The sequence below is a fragment of the Sturnus vulgaris genome, chromosome Z, assembly GCF_052056855.1.
Source record: "Sturnus vulgaris isolate bStuVul1 chromosome Z, bStuVul1.hap1, whole genome shotgun sequence".
Taxonomy (NCBI): domain Eukaryota; kingdom Metazoa; phylum Chordata; class Aves; order Passeriformes; family Sturnidae; genus Sturnus; species Sturnus vulgaris.
In genome coordinates, this window is record NC_142283.1 from 65081896 (window position 1) to 65100722 (window position 18827).

Genomic DNA, 18827 nt, shown 5'->3' on the forward strand with positions numbered 1-18827 from the left:
GCTTAGGCAGTAAGGCTTTATCCTGCTCAGTTCTTCTGGTACTGAGCTGTGAGTCTGTGGCCTCTGAAGGGCAAGCAGGGAAGCTGGAGTTTTATGAGGATATGTGGGACAGTGTAGGCTATGAAACAAGGGCAAGGGAAGCAGCATTTGAAGTTTTGGGATCCTATGCTCCCCTGAGTGTACATTCCGGGTGCTTGTTGTAGTTAATTTTAACAACTACACTTCAAGCTAGAACTCCTCTGCTCTTCCAGCTAACCTCTTAATCTATTCTGGCATCTGTTTTCTTTTTATTTTTTAGGCTATGACCTGGTGTCCTTGACAGTCAAAAGTCCTTGCTACAGGAGGCAGAATGAAAGATGGGATTTTGTGTGTCTGGCACATGAATTGTGAGAAAATCATCCAAAGTGGAATTGCAGATTTGCAGGTGAAATGATGAAATGTCTGCATACTTGGGCTATGCTCTTTTTGTATAGCTGTGCTCATTTGGCAAACTCCCACTGACTTTGAGGGTGGTTCTGCAGTAAGAGGAGCAGCAGGATTTTCTCTGGATGTACAATTGTGCTACATTCAGCACTACAGTGTATGATTGAATCAGAAGGAGTTTGTTGTTTCTCATTCACCACTTCTGTCTCCATGCCGAAGTGATTAAAGAGGAGATAATCTTGAAGCCAGACACTTTTCGTCATCTTTCCTTGCTGGCAATAATAATTTTGGCTAAAATTCTAAATGAGAGCTGAAGGGGGAGAAAAAATCCCAGAGCATTGGGGTGAGGAGAGGTGTAAGAGTCAGACAGAAAACCTTTGTCTCTGGAGTTCGAATATTAGGAGACAGAGGAACAGGTTCTCAGCTGTAGTAAAGCAGCATAACTTGGTTTGCTGGAGCTATTACAGCTTAGCTGAGGATGTGTTTTGAGAGCTTTGGTGTTATACTAATAGGCTGTTACCATGTTTAGATAGGACAATAAAGCAACTGTACTTTAAAAGAGTTGAAAACAATTAAATGATCCTTCTAAATAAATAAATACTTTGCTGGGACTATTTCTTAGTAGCTTGTTTAAACATTTTGGATTAAATTTCAAATCTCTGAATGGTGTATGTTAAGACCTTCTGAGAACTGAAGCAGAGTTTTAAATTGCATTAGATTTCTTCCTTGTTCTGGTCACCCAGTGAACTGATGATGGGACAAGGTCTTCCTGGAAGTCAGATGAAAATACGGGAGTATCCCATGCTTGTCAATTAGACCACTAAGGCAAATATTTCAGTCGTTTATCTGTCAGATGAGTCTGGTTTGCAAGTGCATACTATGTAAAAAACACTAAAGAGCAGTTACCTACCCATTTGTGTTCACGTGCACAATCCTGATTTGTGGGACTGTAAAGGCTGACTTATTAAGACTATGGTATAAATTACTTCTGGGAAATGCCTTGTTTTTAATGATGGAATTCTTTTTCCTATAATTCCTAAGGCCATGTCAGGTGCAGGGTAGTATTTCCACATTTTTCAAAGGCTGACTAGGCCAGGATTGAATGTGCTAATGTCAGGTTTCTTCCAGTGAAATCTGGTTGATGACCTTCTAGACAAAACAAACCAAATGTGACAGCTTTTGCATCTCATGATATGAAGTTACTGAACCAGATTTCAAATGATGTCTAAACCAAATCCCCATGAGTTATTTAGACATGTTTGTGTTTTAATGAAGGATTTTGCTGTGAAGAAAAGCAGTGCAAAGTGTTTCCCTTGCACCCTGCTGACTACCAGACAAAGTGGAGTTTCCTTAGAGCTCTGTATTGTTCCACTGTGCTGTAGGGCTACTCTGTGTGCAGAGGTTGTTTCTTTCTACTAAGCCTCCTTGTCTCTGGTGCTATTCATGAACAAAAAAAGACCATATCATTGCTACACAGACATATTCCTGCTTATGAAGATTCCTAATAACTTACTTTAAGTAATTGAACGTTGGAAAAAATTGCGGATGTATCAAAATATGGTCAGAATAAATACTGCGATGGGTGATTGTGACTTAGATGGGTCTAAGTCAACCTCAGACACTTTTAACCATATAGGTTTTACACCCACAGAAATGATCTGACAAATTGTAACTGAATTTCACTGTTTAAGCCTCTTGAGAATGCTGAACACACCAGCTAAGAATGAAGACCCATCAGCACCAGTTGAGCACTTCAGTAATTGAGGTTGACTGTCACTTAGCATATTCAGAATTGAAAGACAGCTGAAAGATAGTAACCTTTTTGTAGCACTGAGTCTGTTTTTGAGATACTTCTGATAGAAATATTAGAGTAATTTGCTAGGAAAAAAAACTTGGCTGCAATGTCCTTTCCTTAGAAAAGTTATTGCAGATCAATAAAAACATACAGGCAAGCAAAATATGTAATTGCTTTGAAAACTACCTGACCTGAACATGCTCTTGAAACAATGAAATAAACTAAGAAAACTCCACTCAAAACCCATGTAAGTGAATAATTTCAACTTGTCTGATTTCTCCCTATTGCCCTCCACTGCTTTTTGACCTAAACTGTCAATCAAATTTCAATCAGTGTTGTGGATAGTTTTGGGTGCCTCCAAAGATTACAACTCAAGATTCTCCTTCAAAGTCATTACAGACACTGAACAGACACAGCATAAAGAATTCACTGATTTGTAAACTCTTGGTCTTAAATATTGACAAAGATTCTATACATTTCAATAACTTGAGAAGGAGCAAAGCTAGAAAACTGATCTCTGCTGAAAAAATTTAATGGTGTTGAAATTCAAGTCACAGAGTTTAAGAGGAACATATGTATCTCAGCTCCAGGAGAACAGGTATTTGCTTTTAGTCATAGTGTTCCCAGAGAGCCATCAGCTTCACAAATTAAGGTCAGACTTTCCATTGGAAGAGTCCTGTTGTCCTTCATCAAGTACCACTGTTTCAGAGGAGTTACAGTTCCTCACATGTTTCTCCTTGTAGTATCTTGAGCTAGAGAAGTGCCATTCTCTAGTGTTCACAGGAAACTCAGGTACAAGTGATGGGAAGACACAGGTCACTCACATTCGTTTAAGCTGTCACACATGACCTCTTACTTTCATGCTTCCTTTTAGGATGTGGTTTATCTGATCTGCTTTAGAAACTATTACTCAGAAGTTTTTTGTCAGTGTGATTGTCAGTAACTCACCCAGCCAGAAAAGACAAAGTCCAGTAACTTCAAGGAAAAGGGCTTCCAACTTCTCTTGCTGCCATGTGCCTAAAAACCTCATGGGTTTTTCTGGTATTGGCACAGCAGTAGAAGATACAGGAAATATATGGCCATGCAATGAGGTAAATGCAGCTCTTGAGAGTCTCAGTTTTAGTTCCAGACTCTTTCTACCTTCAGTTCAAATTCAATGGCTGTCTGTGGGTGAGATTTTTGTACAACCACATTAATGAGTTTTGTACATTCTTTATGCTGCTAGACTGGGTAGCTTTATGCTTTCCTTTTTGTTGTAGCTCCCAAGATTTACTAGAACTGCAGACAAACTCTAAACAATTCCACTAAATGGCTTAGTGGAGTCACTGTTAAAAGATCTCCTTAACAGCGATAACTGAGCAGCTGGAGACAGTATCTCATTATTGTTGGATCAGCTGCTGCAAACTGTTTGCAAGACCTGTGCAGCCAGATGAGAAAGCTCAGCAGTGAGAGACATTAACAAACACAGATGGGACCGATGTTGTGAATGCATGGAGAGCAATAGTTCAGGTTCAACGTGTTCCTTTGACAGAAATGTCTTCTCAAAGTGGTGCAGACAGTTAAAGCCTACTCCCTATTAAGAATATATTTCCTTCAGCTCCTTATTAATATGAAAACAGTCAATAGAGGATGATAGCTTCTCACATCCTATGCAGCACATTTCCCTGCTGCAGAAAAGTGGAACAAGCCATGGTGTGGGTGGCAAGAATGACTGGCATAATCAGTGTAGAATTCTGATGTATCCTTCCTTTTCTTTTGTACATTTTTTTTATAGGTCACAAAGGGATAGTCTTGCATATAACTCTGAGCCCAGATCAGAGTAGGCTCTTTTCTGTTGCAGAGGATGGGGTGTCTTATCTGTGAAAACAACATGGGTCTGGGGAGAGCATGCACAGCAACAAAACTTTTTGATAACAATTATTTAAGCTCATTCTTGTGACTTTTTTTCCTTGAAAACCAGTGATTAATATATTCAGCCCATTCAATAATTCAAAATATGTATCTTCCTTCCAATAGAAACATGGCAAAAGATAGTACAATTTATTTAAGAGAACAAAATTTTCTTAGCAGTCTATTATGTAAAATGTTAGTAACTTATCTTACCCTAAAGGAAAAATATTATAACTGAAGAATAATGTCATATATATTTTAAGTAAAATATGGAAGGAATTCGACCTGTGTAAAGAACCAGTATAAAGGTGTTAGGTCCTGCTTTTAGTTTTGATTCTTGAAATAAATTTTACATTATCTTAGCATCTCCATTGGTAACCACATACTAATTAATGCATATTGCCTTGAATCATTCAGAGACTGTGATGAGCAGAGACCAATTCAGGGGTCTGTATTGTTCTATGTATAACATAAATTGTCATATGGAATCTGTCTAAATACTCTTATTTAGGTTCTAGGTTAAATATGTAACTAAATTTATAGGGATTTGTTTATTGTTTTCATAATGGTAATGACAACTAGCATAATTAGGAATCCATCTTTACTGGATTTTTAATGGTTTCCTTTCCTTAAACCCACCCACTATATTTGACAATGATTGAAAAGATAAACAATTGCATAATAATTCTATTATTATGCATACTTATGTAATCAACTAATTAAGAATTCAGATGGATATAATCAATGATCATGCTGTTTGGGCCAAACACAGCTGTTAGTTCATTTCTTAAGAATATCAGTTCAATTCTGGTTACCAGCAAACAGTGCTGCTGTCACTGTATTGTGCATTTTATTTAATGCTCACAAGGAAAAACCCTTGGACTTTAACACACGTTTGCTTTGCAAGACCTGTACATTGCCAACAGCTAAGTAAGGATGTCAGGATTGGTCCTCAGAAGCTATTCAGATACAGATCAGTAGTGCTATTCAGTGTGTTCTGCCTACACACACCTTCAGAGCTTTGCTTTAATTATTAGGAATGATCAGGGGAAAAAGGTAAAGATTCATTCTTGCATATTTATATTAAAAGCCCTCTGAGCTCAGAAACCTGTGTTGTTTGGATTTCTTTATTTTGTTTTTTTTTCACAACTGCAAATTTATTTGGACTATTTCCTGTAGCTGGGGAAGAATAGAATATTAGGGGAGTAGAGCAGTGCCAGTCAGTGGAAAATTACACTGTGGTCAGATGAATGAAAAGGGGCACAAGTTTCCTCAGTAAATGAATGTGAAACCATCATGTCTTCAGTTCTCATGATTTTTAAAATCTCGTCTTGTGTTATTCACAAGTCATGTGGTTGCTAACTTAACTCTGGAAGGTTGAGACCATACCTACTAAGAGAGTGCAATAGACCTGCTACTTAACTAAACTACTGGGTTCTCATGTCATCTCATGTGGTCTTCAAAGCAGATTAGAAAATGGTAACACTGGTTGTCAATTGAGAAATTTCTACCAAGAAGCTGATATCTAAATATGGAAAATAACTTACATTGTGCCTGCCTTCTAATATGAACAAGTTGTTTTCTGGAGATTTATCAGTGGATTAGAATCAGGTTTGAGTACTCAAAATAGTATTTTAAATACTTTAAAAGATTTTAGGAATATTAAAAACATTTCCCCCCATTCTGAATGTTAAAAGAAACGAGTAGAGTTAGTCCCTTTGCTCATGCATTGTTTTTTATTTGCCCAGAAATTCTCACTGTCCTTTGGCATCACCTAAATGATATTTATATCATTTATATCCAGTATAGGAGAAGGTGTATGACACAAGATGGGGGGCTGTAGCATGGAAGAACCTGACCAATACTGAAACTATGCATATTTTCTTGGATGCTGAAGTGTCAAAATGAGAAAGTACACGTTTCTCAGCCTAAGAACTGCTCATATCTCGGTTACTTTTTGCCCATTGTTGGCTAGTCAAGATGTATTGCTCCAGATGTATTTTAGCATAATACCTAGAAGTGGGAGAAGCCACTGAGTTCAAAACCCCATAACTACGAAAGGAGCTTATTTGTGTGACCTGTAGATCCATTATGTGACCATGTCTGAGAATACATCTAAGTGTGCATTCCAGACTGTAACTAATCTGAAGTGAAATTAAATGTTTATTATAGTGCTTTTTTTCTGAATGTGCAGAGTGTGAAGCTGCTGAAGGTTGACCATGTTCTTGCATAGCTGCCTCATTCTGCCAGTGCAGACGTCTTAACATATGAAGTCTTGGTCAAAATTTGAAATCCTGACTTTCTCCCTGTAGAATATGTCATTCTTTTAGTTCATTGCCAGTTACATGCTTGGTATGTTGCTCAGGCCCAGTGTGAGACAGAAATCAGAACCCATTTCTGAGAGGTCAACTTGTTCTGCATCTGTGGTCTGTATGCACTGAAGGCTGAGTCTCCAGGCGTGGCACAGAGGTTTAAGAAAACTTAGGTTGACTAAAATCAGATCTTCATCCCTACAGTCCTCTTCAAGGTGGGGCATGGTACAACATATGGAATCCAAAACTTCAGGTCAAAAATAATTTTTGCCTGAAGAAAAACATTGCTCATACAGTGCATGTGTCTTTCTTGTCAGGTATCTCAAGATGACAAAACAATTGTTTGAAATGTAATGACAGAGGAATGTATTAGTTCCCATATTTAAAAGAACCAAGTCTGGCAGACAGTGCCTTTTTCTGCACCTGTATGATCTAACTTGATACTTCCTATGTATCTGTTATGTGAGCTTGTTTAATGCCGTTTATACCTGTATACCTCCAATTATCTCATATAGTCGGACTGAGAAGAAAACAATGACATCAAATTATCATAGCATTTTTCTTAGCTAGTATGGGCTCTATTCCATAGTGGGGGAACTCTATTTTGAATGGGTTCATATCATGCTTCTTGAGCAGAGATCTCCCCATGTAGAGGAAAATTCAGTTCTCTCTTGCTCTTTTTTTCTACAGGTTTATGCCATTGGCAGTAGTGACAGAGGCTGGAATTTTGTTTTTATCATGTAAGTCCAATTCCAAAGGCTTATTTTGCAAAATTCACTAAAAACATCCATATTAAAAAAAAAAAAAAAAAAAAATTAAGTATTTTGGAGTAGGTTCTAAAGTTCAAGGTGGAAGTGGAAGGCTGCCCATTTTTCTATGGCACATTTCTTCATGGATTACAAACTTCTCCTTAGTCAGAACCTCTCCTTCCTGATCTTCAAGGTTCTCCACCATTTGTTTCAGAACTACCATTTGGAAAATGGAGAAATACTGAATTACAGGATTTGAGAGGGATTTTCCACTGACAAGGATGCTGTTTGTGACTTTTGGGGAAGAAGAAAAATCAGGCCAAAGAGGAAGCAGAATGATGAAATAATGCAACAGCAAGACAGTGAAAATATGAGTAAAGAAATGAAGTTAGACTAATGTATGGGAAGAGTGAAACAGCCCTAGATGGGCTACAAGTTGATAAGGATATTTTTGTTTCCTGAAGGATTTTAGAATTAATTTTTGCCTAAGCAGGGGTTTGATAGTTTGCAAGGATAAAAAAACTGAATTTAGTTATTTCTCGTGTGTTTAAAGGTAGAATCAAGTCACTGTTTTGGGTGTTGGTAGCAGTCAGTGAGTCAAATGCTCCTCTCGGTTTCACTGATGCAATCTAATTTGTCTGAGAATCTTTTTCTCTGCTCCTTCTTTGCTATTGTGTTTGTGTGTCCCTTTGCATGTACATTTTGTGTGTTCAGCCCAAGAGTGAGAAAAAAAATTTAGGAATAAGAATAGGACTATGGAAAATTCTGGCTGTACAGTGTTTTGTAACAAAGGGAAAAAATAAGATGTTTTTCATCATCAAAACTTCCATTAAAGATCCCTGTAGTTTAGGTTTTCTTCATCTTCACCCTTCCTTACTTCTCTGTGAGATAACTACTGTCTCCTCTCAACAATATCAAGTAAAGGCACTCGTGTAAAAAGGTTTTAGTTTGTGTTTGCTCATTGTGTTTGTAAGTGGTGCTTAATTGCTCAGGATGAACAGAGCAACAATTTTGAAATTAAAATCAATCCAAAATTTCTTCATCCTTGAATGTTCCCTGCTTTCTCTTAGCTAATGCCTACCTCCAAGTAAAAACCTCTTGAAACAACACAAAATAAATCCAAGCCCTTGGAAAGCTCATAGCATTGAAAATGCCCAAGTCTGTTAATATAGAGGCAGGCAGAGACATTTTTCATAATAGTTCTATTTGCTGCTTGACAAATGCTTGTTGAAGCACTTAAAAATTTCACTGCATGTCTGAAACAGCAGTACTGGCATAATAAAATTAAGAGTGCTTTTTATTATCAACAGTGCTTTATCATATTGAACTGTACGGTTCCTGTCATTTCTCTGAAGAATGGGTTTTCAGATGATTTTTTAAACATGATGCTGCTTATTTTGATATATTTTGCAAACATATAACGTGTGGAACATTACACAGATAGTAAACAGATCCTACAGGTAATACATAGACTGTGTATACTGCAAGAGACAGAGTTTTCCACATAAATTGACAGCTGAAAGCAGTAGATTTTTATTGCAGTTTCTTCATTAAATGCAAAGTACATAAAGGGATAAAATCTAGAGGTTTCAAATACCAGACAGTTAGAAAATTAATATGTATGTCCCATAGTTGCTGCAACTAAAATTTCTGAAGCTTAGCAGTCTACTACACCTATAAAACCAGGAGCTTTTCTGCAGAGAAACTCAATTTTTCAGGTGTCTGTACTTGTACCTAGCATGCCACTAACTCACAGGGCTTTTGCAGAAGTCCAGGTACAGAAGAGTGCTGCAAATGCTCAGCAAGCAGTGAGGACACAAGCAATGATTAGATTCTTGATCTGAAGTATCAATCCATGTAGAGCTCAGTGTGAACATGAATTCCAGGGACCTTGGAATCCCCATTCCCAAATACCCCCAATGACTCCATGGCTGACAGTGTAAGCTATAAATGCTGTCCTAGCAGAACTACATCAAGCTGCCAAAATTCAGTGTGACAATACTGAACTGTGACAAATCCTCTTACCAGACTAGTGAAGCTGTGTTTAAAAGCCCATTTCACACAGACAAATCGTGGCCCCAGCCCAATCTGTTAGGCCCCCCCTATGGTTTTCCTTATCCACTCGAGGTATTGCCCTGCCAGGCGAGTGTAGACACCAGGGCTATCAGCCTTGCCACATCTCTTTGGCTTCCCAAATGAAGTGATGCCTCTCAGCTCCTTATTACATATTAAAGGTCCACCGGAGTCCCCCTAGGAAAAGGGAAAATATTGTCATTCAAATCAACAAAAGCTAAAAAAATGTTTCCTTTAAATAAAATTTTCACTAGTTAGATGGAAAAAATGAAAATGTAGCCAGTGTTATTAGGGATCATTTTTTCCTCCTTGGAAATTAAGATTTCCAACAGCAAAACAAATGAAAAAAAGGCTTCATAGACTTAAAGCTAATCTTTCAAGAGTGTGTAACAAGGAGTGAATCTAGCTCACTACTAAGAAAGAATTAGTCTTTTTGAAAATGAAGAAAAAAAGCTGAAAATTTTCATGGAACGTGTAAGTTTTCAGAAACTGATGCCTTTTTTGGTAACTTTTAAAATGCAGTATTTAAATCTTTTTAAACGTGGTAGTTCTTACACAGTTGTGTACTTGACTTGGGACCCAGTCAAAATGTTTTTTATCAGCAAAACCTATTTCAAAGTCTTCTGACATCAAAAAAGTTGTTCCACTGAGGTCAGCTACTTGAGAATGGGCCCATTAGCTGTTTTGTGGCCATTTTGGTACTAAACTCATTTTATTGAAGATGAGGATAGCTATCTGCCATGCCTGGATACACCTGCAATATCAAAACGGTGTGAAGGTGAATTTACCCATCTTAAGTTTTTATTTTAAGGCTTAGAAGAACAAGCCTTGGTAAATCCACTGATATTTGATAAAATTCTTCATTGATTTGAAGAGAGATAGAGATTGAAAATGTGTAATGCTGGTACATTTTATTTTTAGTATACAATTATGAAGTCATAACAAATATACTTACATTACATGAGTCCTTTCCTCCATTCTTAGCCCCTGCACATATCATGTTCTCTGTAATGACAGGTTTGCCATTATAATGATATTTATTGTTGCAGATTTCCCTCTTGATAACAGTGATATTGACTTCCATCAGGGCAGTAGGGGGCTTATATAGATTATTGGCAATTGTACCCCATCCTGCTGCAGTGCAAATTGTTCCTGGTTTGGGATCATCATCTGAGGTAGGCAGGGAGATTAGTTTCACAGCTTTATTAAGCTTTGCTCTTCTCTGAAGCTGTAGAAGATATGGAAAATAGGTATTATGGAGCAGAGTCTAACAGAGTCCCTAGCATATTAACCATTGGATCTTTCCCATTATGGTAATTAATGCAATCCCTTTTTGAGATTCCTTAATTCTTTGTGACAGTATTTATATCATCAATGTAACAGAGTATTCTTTGTCTCATGAGAGCCCACTTACCTTCTGCTGATCTATTAGCTTTAAAAAACATCTCATTTTGCTTCCCTGGCTCTCAGACCATTTAGAAGGCAAAATAACAGTAATTATGGATGCTGGAAAAGCTGAGGATGAATCAGACATTTTTAATTAGAACTGTTTTTCAGACAGAACATTAGTGCTTTCAACCCAATGTTTTATCTGCATGAATATTCTTTTATGGAAAAGCCAGATACTGAAATATCTTGATCAAACTCCAGAATGTGTCTACTAGCTATGGCAAACATTACAGGAATTGTCAATTGCCTTAGTTACCAGTGCATCCCCAATTCCCTAGGCTGCTGGATTAGCAGATCACACTATAACACCCCAGAAAAAAAGCCACCAGAAACTCCTTTGGCTCGTCTCCCTCACAAGAAGGAAGAAAATATTTCAATGTAGAAGATGTATATTTCACAAGTGATATATAAGTCTGTACCTGAAGCAGCATAATGTCATTTTCCTTGGTACTGGGGTCGTAGCATGGATGACGAATCCATTTTGCAGTCTTAAAAGTCTGCTGTTCTTTTTCCCTTTTTTTCAATGAATGGGCTCCAAGAATAACTTTGCTTTTTTCCCTGAGGAGAGGACCACATAGTTATTGGGATTCACTTTGATGTAACTTCAAATTTTTTGCTGGTTAATGTGGTGCTATAATATCTGGCTGCTACAGTCTCCTTTCTTGTGCCTGAAAAGCAACAGTAATTTAAAATAATCCAAAAGATGACCCTGTTCATACAACAGCTAAAAGAAAAAAATGACTCAGTGAATCGAAATTCATGCTATCTTATTTTCGTAAGGAGAACAGAAAGGTTCAGGTACTTGACTCAGTATCTATCCCTACTCTTTCCTTTTGTGGACTGGATGAGTGGTGGATGTGTCAGGTTTGCTGTGGGTACTTGTCTCACCAACCATGCTTTCTGTAATTTGTGCTGAAAATTTAGAAAAATAGGTTAGCTCAGAGATATCCTGACTGTATCAAAATGTACCATTGCTTTGCTATAACAGATTTCAACACCATTTACTGAATCGGTGTGAGACACAGCTCATTCCTCTTCTCTAGGTTTTCCTGCAACTTCCTGTACTTACAAGACCCTGAAGAGTGTCAGAGTTGTGCCTGCTGCAGCTCTCTGACAGACACGCTAGAAGTCTACAGCACTCCTTGGCCAAACAGGCCAAGCAGACTTTACTAACTGACCACAGGTACAGCTGGTTTTGGGCAAACAATGCATCCTACAGCTGAATGGGAGAATATTCTTGGAGGAGATGTGTATGCTGGCCCTCATTCATGTCTTATTGTGGAAAACTCGACCCTGGGAAAGTGGTTGCTCCTTTCCTTCACCTATTGAGAGCTGTCTGTTGACATCACTAAGTTAATAATTGATTGTATTTTCTCCTGAATGCAATCTCATTTGGAAACATTTTTTACTTTCTGTTAATACACAGCTTTTGGGCTCAGTGCTCTCTTTGTAGTAGGTTCCACATATCTCCCTGTCTGGACAAGGACAGGAGAGATGGATACATTTCTCTGATGTTTGCAGAGTCCAGTGGCTCACTGGTCTTGGTCAGGCTGTTGACAGAGACTGAGTGAGGTCTGGTTCAGCAGCAGTTTCAGTTCTCCCCACAAAAGCAAGTGGAGGTGGGATGTGTAATTCAAAACTCACTTCTTGCTTTGCTGAAGGACTCGATAGAGCCAAATATCCTTTTGCATCTTGATTTGGGCAGGAGAAAGAAGCCAACATACCAAGTTAAGGCAGAGGTCAGTCAGTGTCTCCTGTCATCTGTTCAGAGGTTTTTTGCTGTTCAGAGTTTTGCTCCTGTGTTAACCACATGCTGTCTCTTTCTGTGGTGAACTGCATATCTCTTACAGAATAAAATTACAAGAATTAATTTTTGTTCTCAGAGCAGCAGTTTAAACTGGACAGTCATCTAGTGTACAAGCTGATTGAGAAAACAGGGATAAAACTTTCCCCCAAATTCACTGCATCAGTGTTGCTATTCTATTCTTGCATGCACCTAGAGGTTTTTAAATATCTCTTTAGAAACAATGGAGATCAGTATACCTTGTTATATTTTTTACTCACAAATTTTCTGATAGAACCTGTAAAGCACAGTAATCAAAACTTGATCATTGTTGTGATAAATGGATAAAATTACCAGAGATACTAACTCTCCTGCTTGAACAGAGATACTAGATACTCACTAAGGACAATATCTGAATCAGAGTAAGAACTTACACTTTACAATGTGCAGCTGTTAACACCCAGTTTTCCTTGATCAAAACTCCTCCACAAAAATCTCCTTTTGGTCCCTTGATTTGGGCCATAAATGGTCTTGAGTGTGGTTTTACTTCATTTCCTCCAATGATCTCTGCACACAAACCTAAAAAAGTAAGCCACAAGACACACAGATTGGCTAACAAATACTGTAAGACACATCCAAAGTACAATGAGCAAAAATCTTAGAAAACACGGCTGTTGTAATTAGAAAACATACAGACACACAAGTATGCACATATAATGATGGTCTCTAGGGGAAATTTTAAAATTGCTCAGCACTATTACTTCATTACATTTCAATAATGCTGGAATGAGATCAGTGGAGAGAGCTAGGGCGAAACCCCCCCCAAAGTTTTGCTGCTTTTGCAGAGATTTATTTTCTTGAAGATCACTGATAAGGCTAATTTCATAGCTTTCATTGCGAGTAATAACCTTCAATATGCTATATCATAAATATCATGCATGGAAACTGGACTATATTGTAAGTCACATTATGTCAATCTGTTTTTCAGAAAAAGAGAAAATCAAGCAGTTAATGTATGTCTATGGCTCTGGAAAGAACGATCAGATAATCTTATTTCTCTACTCAGAACTCCTCCAAACAAGCTTGGAAGCTTGGACTTCGTGCAGTTTTACTTAAGACTGCCTATTCAGAAATTCTTTTCCTGTGTGTGTGAAAGACCAAACACATGCACACAGTGGAGAGGAGCTAATTATAAGAATTCAAATAATAATTGTGGTTACTTCCTTTATATTAATATGTGCTGGCTTACATAGAATTCTACATCAGCACTTACCTTCAAAAGTATTAAATTGCGTACTTACCTCCATGAATTACCAGGAGAATGACAGCAGCAAAGGCACACCAAGGGAGGAAAGCACCCATGATTTCTGTCTGATGTTCCTCCTTATTCACTGTTTTATACACCTCTATCTACCAATCTATTTATATATATACATAATTGAAGAGGATGTGGGTTTTGTTTTTCCTCTTAAGGGTGTTTGACATCTGTAACCATGCTAAAGACAGAAACCCTCCCCAGCGATGTACCTTACAGCAGAGGTGTCAGTGAGAATGTGCGTCATCTGCTATGGTGTGAAGAAAGGCTCTGCCCCACTTCATGTTCTCTCTGCAGCATTTGCTGAGAACTGATGTATGAATATAGGGGCAAAACACAGTGGGACTCAGTTCATGTAAATTCAGGCTGATTCAGTTGTCCACGTGAAATTGTGTTTCATTCCAGACACCTCAGGCGGCTTCCAGGTCAGACACGAATTCCAGTACATTCCCCATTAATGAAATGTTTGTTCTGCTTAGGAGACCATCAGGGCCAAGGAATCTGATGTTTTCTCATTTCAGGATCTGATCCTATCTCATTAGATTTGCACTGGCTGAGCATTAATACAGCACTGGGTGTGGTTTCATGGTCTATAGCTAAGGGTATAATGATATTTAAAGTGTCTTGAGGTGTTTTAGGTCTGGTGTAAAAGGCCATCAGTCCTCCGAAGATGGTGTGTCAGATTTGTCAGCCCTGTGTCATGTCTGGAAAGCCCACAGTACCTCAAGTGTGACCAAATGCTGAGTTTTAGGCAACTGAATTGAGTACTGAACACTAGGGGTGGTTGGGCACGGGAACTGGCTTCCCAGGGCAGTGGTCACAGCACAGACAGTGCTCTCAGGCACAGGTGTGACACTTGGGGTGTCCTGTGCAGAGCCAGGAGTTGGACTTCAGTGGTCCTTGTGTGGTTTCTTCCAACTCAGGATATTCTATGATTCTGTGAATAAATCTTATCTAGAGCCTTGTAAAGGCACAGTTTCTCCCTTGCAAATATATACCCAAATAATAAAAACAACTTGCATCAATATTAAAAAATTTGGAGTATCAATTATTCTGTAACCTAACTAGTGAAATATCAGTCACACAAACTGGAAGGATTCTTGAAGTCCTGAGCCTCACAATAGGCAATCTGCAATCTGCAGAAAGAGTCCCACAATAAAGAGCTTGCAGAAATCTTCTGGGTTCTAGCTGTATCGTATCTAGAGCTCAGTTGGCCCAGTACCATGTGAATTTCATCTGTAAAAGACCTGGGCAGACCTTGCTCGAATTTGCTGTTGCTCTCCTTTCTGGGGCAGAGGGTAACTTGGCAATTTTTCTGAAGAAGGCAGATGTAGATCTAATTTTAGAGACTGTGGAGCTTTCTGTCACTAATGCGTCTTTGTTGAGACATAGACACTTATGTGACCTGGTGACAGTTCCGTGCACTACTAAAGCTCACCAAGATTTAATTTTCTTTAATTTTTCTCCTCATTACTAGCACATTCCCCGCAATTATCATCACTTTGTAGCATTAGTATTCTTTTTAACACTGTTCTCCTGAACACATTATTACCAAGTATCATAGGTACAACTCTTCATTTTATTAATCACAATTATTTGACAAAGTCTGATTTTGATATTTTAATTAGCTCTCTACCATATTGATGCTGTTTTCTGTCTGGACTATGCAGAGACATGATGAGGATGAGCACTTGTGAGCAAAAATCCTGTATGCTCAGACATGTTTAAACTTGTAGTGCTACAATGATTCATCCTTGGATGGTTCTATGTGAGGTGCAATGGTCAGTAAAAAGAGCTTTGGTATGTATGATCCTATGTTTGCCTGATCTGTCTTCAAAGAAAATCTATTTGAAAGACACAGAACAAAACATTAGCAAATGTTCCTAGATGTTTTCCAGATAAATAGATACAGGTAAATCTATGGCTTCTATCTAAAACCAAATATTCTGTAGCCTGTTTATACTTTTTCAGTTTCTAGTGCTTCTATTTACCTCTAAATCATACTTCTAAAGATGTTTTATCTGAAACTCCATAGGTACTAGCATATCCAAGCTTCTTAAGAAGTCCCCTCCAATTCTGAGAGATTGATTGACATTGATAATAAGAATTATAAATATGCAGTCTAAGCTATTGTTCAGTATCAGCTGATGACTTTCTGTGCAAGTCCTGAGCAACCTCTCTAACAGTCCACAAAATCCCTGATGGCACGGGTGTTAAAGATCAGATTGATAAGCACATAACCAGCACCAATTTTGTATCCAAATGCTTTGTTAGAAGGGTCTCTTAACCTTCTAATTTACATCTTTGAGGCTGAAAATTTGACTTAAAGTTTTACGGTGTGCAATTAGTTGTCTGAAAGGGCTCTTTGGGTTATGGCAACAAGTTAATTTATGGTGAAGTTCAGATTCTATTGGCCTTTTGCATGTCAAGGAAAACCGCAAAGCAAACCTTCCTTCTCTAGTCAAATTCTTTCCGTAGTTCCTCTGTTGCATACTCAGCTGGTCTTCAAGGGGAGTGAGGTATTGTAAGCAAAGCACTCTGTCCTTTCTCTTCTGGCAGAAGCCACTGCCTGAGTAAAGGAACCAGGAGTATATGCAGTTCTATTTCCAGCCTCTGCCTTTGGGGAAGTTTCCTGTGGTCTTTAGGCCCATGGCTCAGGGGATAATTTTCAGCTCTGCCCATTACTGTGCTGAGGTCTCCTATCCCTTTTTTTGTACTCTGCCGTTTTTGACCATTTTCCTTTCACAGTGACTGTGGACTTTTTCTGTCATGCTGCTTTCTTTGGTGCTTGAGGTGACCATCAGATGTGATTTTAGGACATCCGTTCAGGAGACCAATTTAAACTGCACCTCTAAACCTTCCAGGTTTGCTGGTGCTGAGTTCAGGCAGCCTCAGCTCAGCTGAAGGGCTGTTTTCTTGGGCTGGAGTTAGCGGGGCAGGAGAGTGGTGCAGAGCTGGCAGCTGCCAGGAGCACAGCAAGGCAGAGCTACCACACTTTCCCTGCCTTCTCCTTGGGCTGCCCCATCCCAATCCCACCCCAATGTGTCTGGACACATACCTGTGTGACTGGGAGACAGATTCCCAGGGATCTGCTGGAGAAAGGGCAGAACACATGCTGGGGCACACTTATTTTATTTTCTTCTCTGGTACCAGTGCCTCATAATACTTACCTGGTTGTCTTTTGTGCCTCAGCTCTTCACTCACTATCCCTGTTTCCATTTATTTGCTATCACTATTTGTGATATAAGTGGAAAATGTAGTAGCACAGAAATACAAGTAGATGTAGTAAACTCAAAGCCTTGCAGCAAATCAGCATTCCCTCTATGGTGTTGATAGTACTTGGCAGAAAGAATCCAGCATTAGATATTATGGTCTGGGAACACAAACCTTCTCCTGTCTGACCACAGCATGTATCTGTTTCCTATTTTGTCTCTTATGCTGCTTTCCAATACAGATATTTATTGGGAGGGCAAAGCCATAAAGGACAAACATAATTATGCCTTTAGGACTCTCTTTGCAGAGATTACCTGTGGGTAATCTCTAGTGGGTGAATAAATCTGCAATTAGATAATGGAGAATGACTTTGAGGGAACTGGAGCTGGCTCTTTTAAGAGCTGATGAATTCTAATAGTCATCTGTTTTCTTTTAAAAGAGCTTTGGAACAGTCTTCTGAAACACGAATTGTGTTACATTGTGCTGCATTGTGTGCATGTTTTTAAACTGGGTTTGAACTAATAAGATTCTGTGACATAGAAATAAGCATTTCAATGTTACAATCTCATTCAACAATGAGATTGAGACTGAGAGCTGCCCTTCTGTAATTATTGAATAAAAATGACAGCTAATTCTATTGAGTAAGTTATATTTTGAATTCTTTCCAAAGGTACTGAATGTGGTAGCAAGTTTCATAACATCTTCACTCCAGGGCAGACTGGGTTTTTGTAGTGGTTTACCAACAAGGAGTGTAAAACGTGCATGTAAACACAGAAGTCTGCAATACAGAAATGTTTCTCACCAATTTATCTTTTTTATGTGACCACAGATTAGGGTTTTTTTTTGCATTTGGCACTTTTAGAGTCTAGGGTTTTCTGTATTTGAAAGCTGCACCCTCCAAAATTCTTTTTAACAAAATACAAATTTCTTTGTCTTACATGTATGTGGCTGGCCTTGGCTTGTCTTTCATATCCCATATTCCTTAGCTTATAAAATAACAGATGTTGACAATTCTCAGTGGTTCTTTTTAATTTGCATACGAATATTTTTCAGCTTTTCAACAGAAGATGTTACCCGGGCAGTGGAGCAATTGCAGGCCACTGATGTGCCTTGGTCCACAGGAGTGACTTTTGTACTCTTTGTGACCTGAGTTTACTCTATCTGGGTCCACAGTTCAGGAGCAGCTCTTGAACTCTACATGCCCTGATTATTCCCTCACATTGGTGTTCTCTGAAGCCTTTTCAGGTGGCCCTTGCATTCATCATTCATTCTCCCTTTTTTTTCACCAGCTTAAAGACAGCCAGTTTATTTCTTCTCACTTTTTTTTTTTTTTCATTTGAAGCCAAAAATGCATTGAATACCATGAGACATCTAGGTTAGAGAGATTAGATTTTAAAGAAACTGGAAGAGAGAATCTAGAGAAATCAATCTGCAGTGAAATAACCCCATATTAATGATGTAAAGGGAAACTTCAAGAGAGGGAGCTATTAATAAAAACTTTCAAACCCATTTCCTGTAGGGGACACTTAAATGCAGAAGAGTGCACGGCAATTTGCAGTGTTCCTGTCAGCAAACAGCAGCAGCTATGACACCTGGAAGCTCTTCTGCTCGCCTGCTCTCTTTAATTGCTGTTACCCTACTGACGAGATGCAAGTACTCACCTAAGAGTAAAAATATCCAAATTCCCTATTCCTCTGGACAACACATAATACAATTGCACTTCTGTTGCACTTCAGAGGGCTGCATGGACATTGTTGGAGGATATGAAGTGTATCCTCATTCTCGGCCTTATATGGCTGCTATGTGGGACAAGAATTTAGGTGTT

The 18827-nt window shown here is 38.5% G+C and overlaps 2 protein-coding genes across 2 annotated transcripts in view; one reads left to right on the forward strand and one right to left on the reverse strand.

The window, feature by feature from the left end:
• The window catches only part of LOC106859607 (uncharacterized), a 42439-nt gene that overhangs the window by 17333 nt on the left and 6279 nt on the right, over positions 1-18827 (forward strand). The window contains exons 6-8 of the mRNA XM_088157024.1: positions 299-424; positions 7111-7160; positions 11735-11874. The gene's annotated coding sequence lies outside the window, so the exon portion shown is untranslated. The remainder of the gene's footprint in view (positions 1-298; positions 425-7110; positions 7161-11734; positions 11875-18827) is intronic.
• On the reverse strand, positions 8679-13843 carry LOC106859630 (granzyme A-like). Its single transcript, XM_014887049.2, has 5 exons — positions 13776-13843; positions 12909-13053; positions 11111-11249; positions 10198-10470; positions 8679-9419 (listed from the first exon to the last, which is right to left on the reverse strand). The coding sequence occupies exons 1-5, from the start codon at positions 13834-13836 to the stop codon at positions 9261-9263; spliced, it is 777 nt and encodes a 258-aa protein (XP_014742535.1). The 5' UTR covers positions 13837-13843; the 3' UTR covers positions 8679-9260.

What these genes read in the sequence shown, in the direction of transcription:
- LOC106859630 (XM_014887049.2), bottom strand. Translation starts at nt 13,836, where the DNA reads ATGGGTGCTTTCCTCCCTTGGTGTGCCTTTGCTGCTGTCATTCTCCTG. An exon ending in ACAGCTGCACATTGTAAAGT is followed by an intron (nt 11,250 to 12,908) that starts GTAAGTTCTTAC and finishes TCCTCTCCTCAG; the next exon opens with GGAAAAAAGCAAAGTTATTC. An exon ending in GAGGAAAGGACTCATGTAAT is followed by an intron (nt 9,420 to 10,197) that starts GTAAGTATATTT and finishes CCCTTTTCCTAG; the next exon opens with GGGGACTCCGGTGGACCTTT.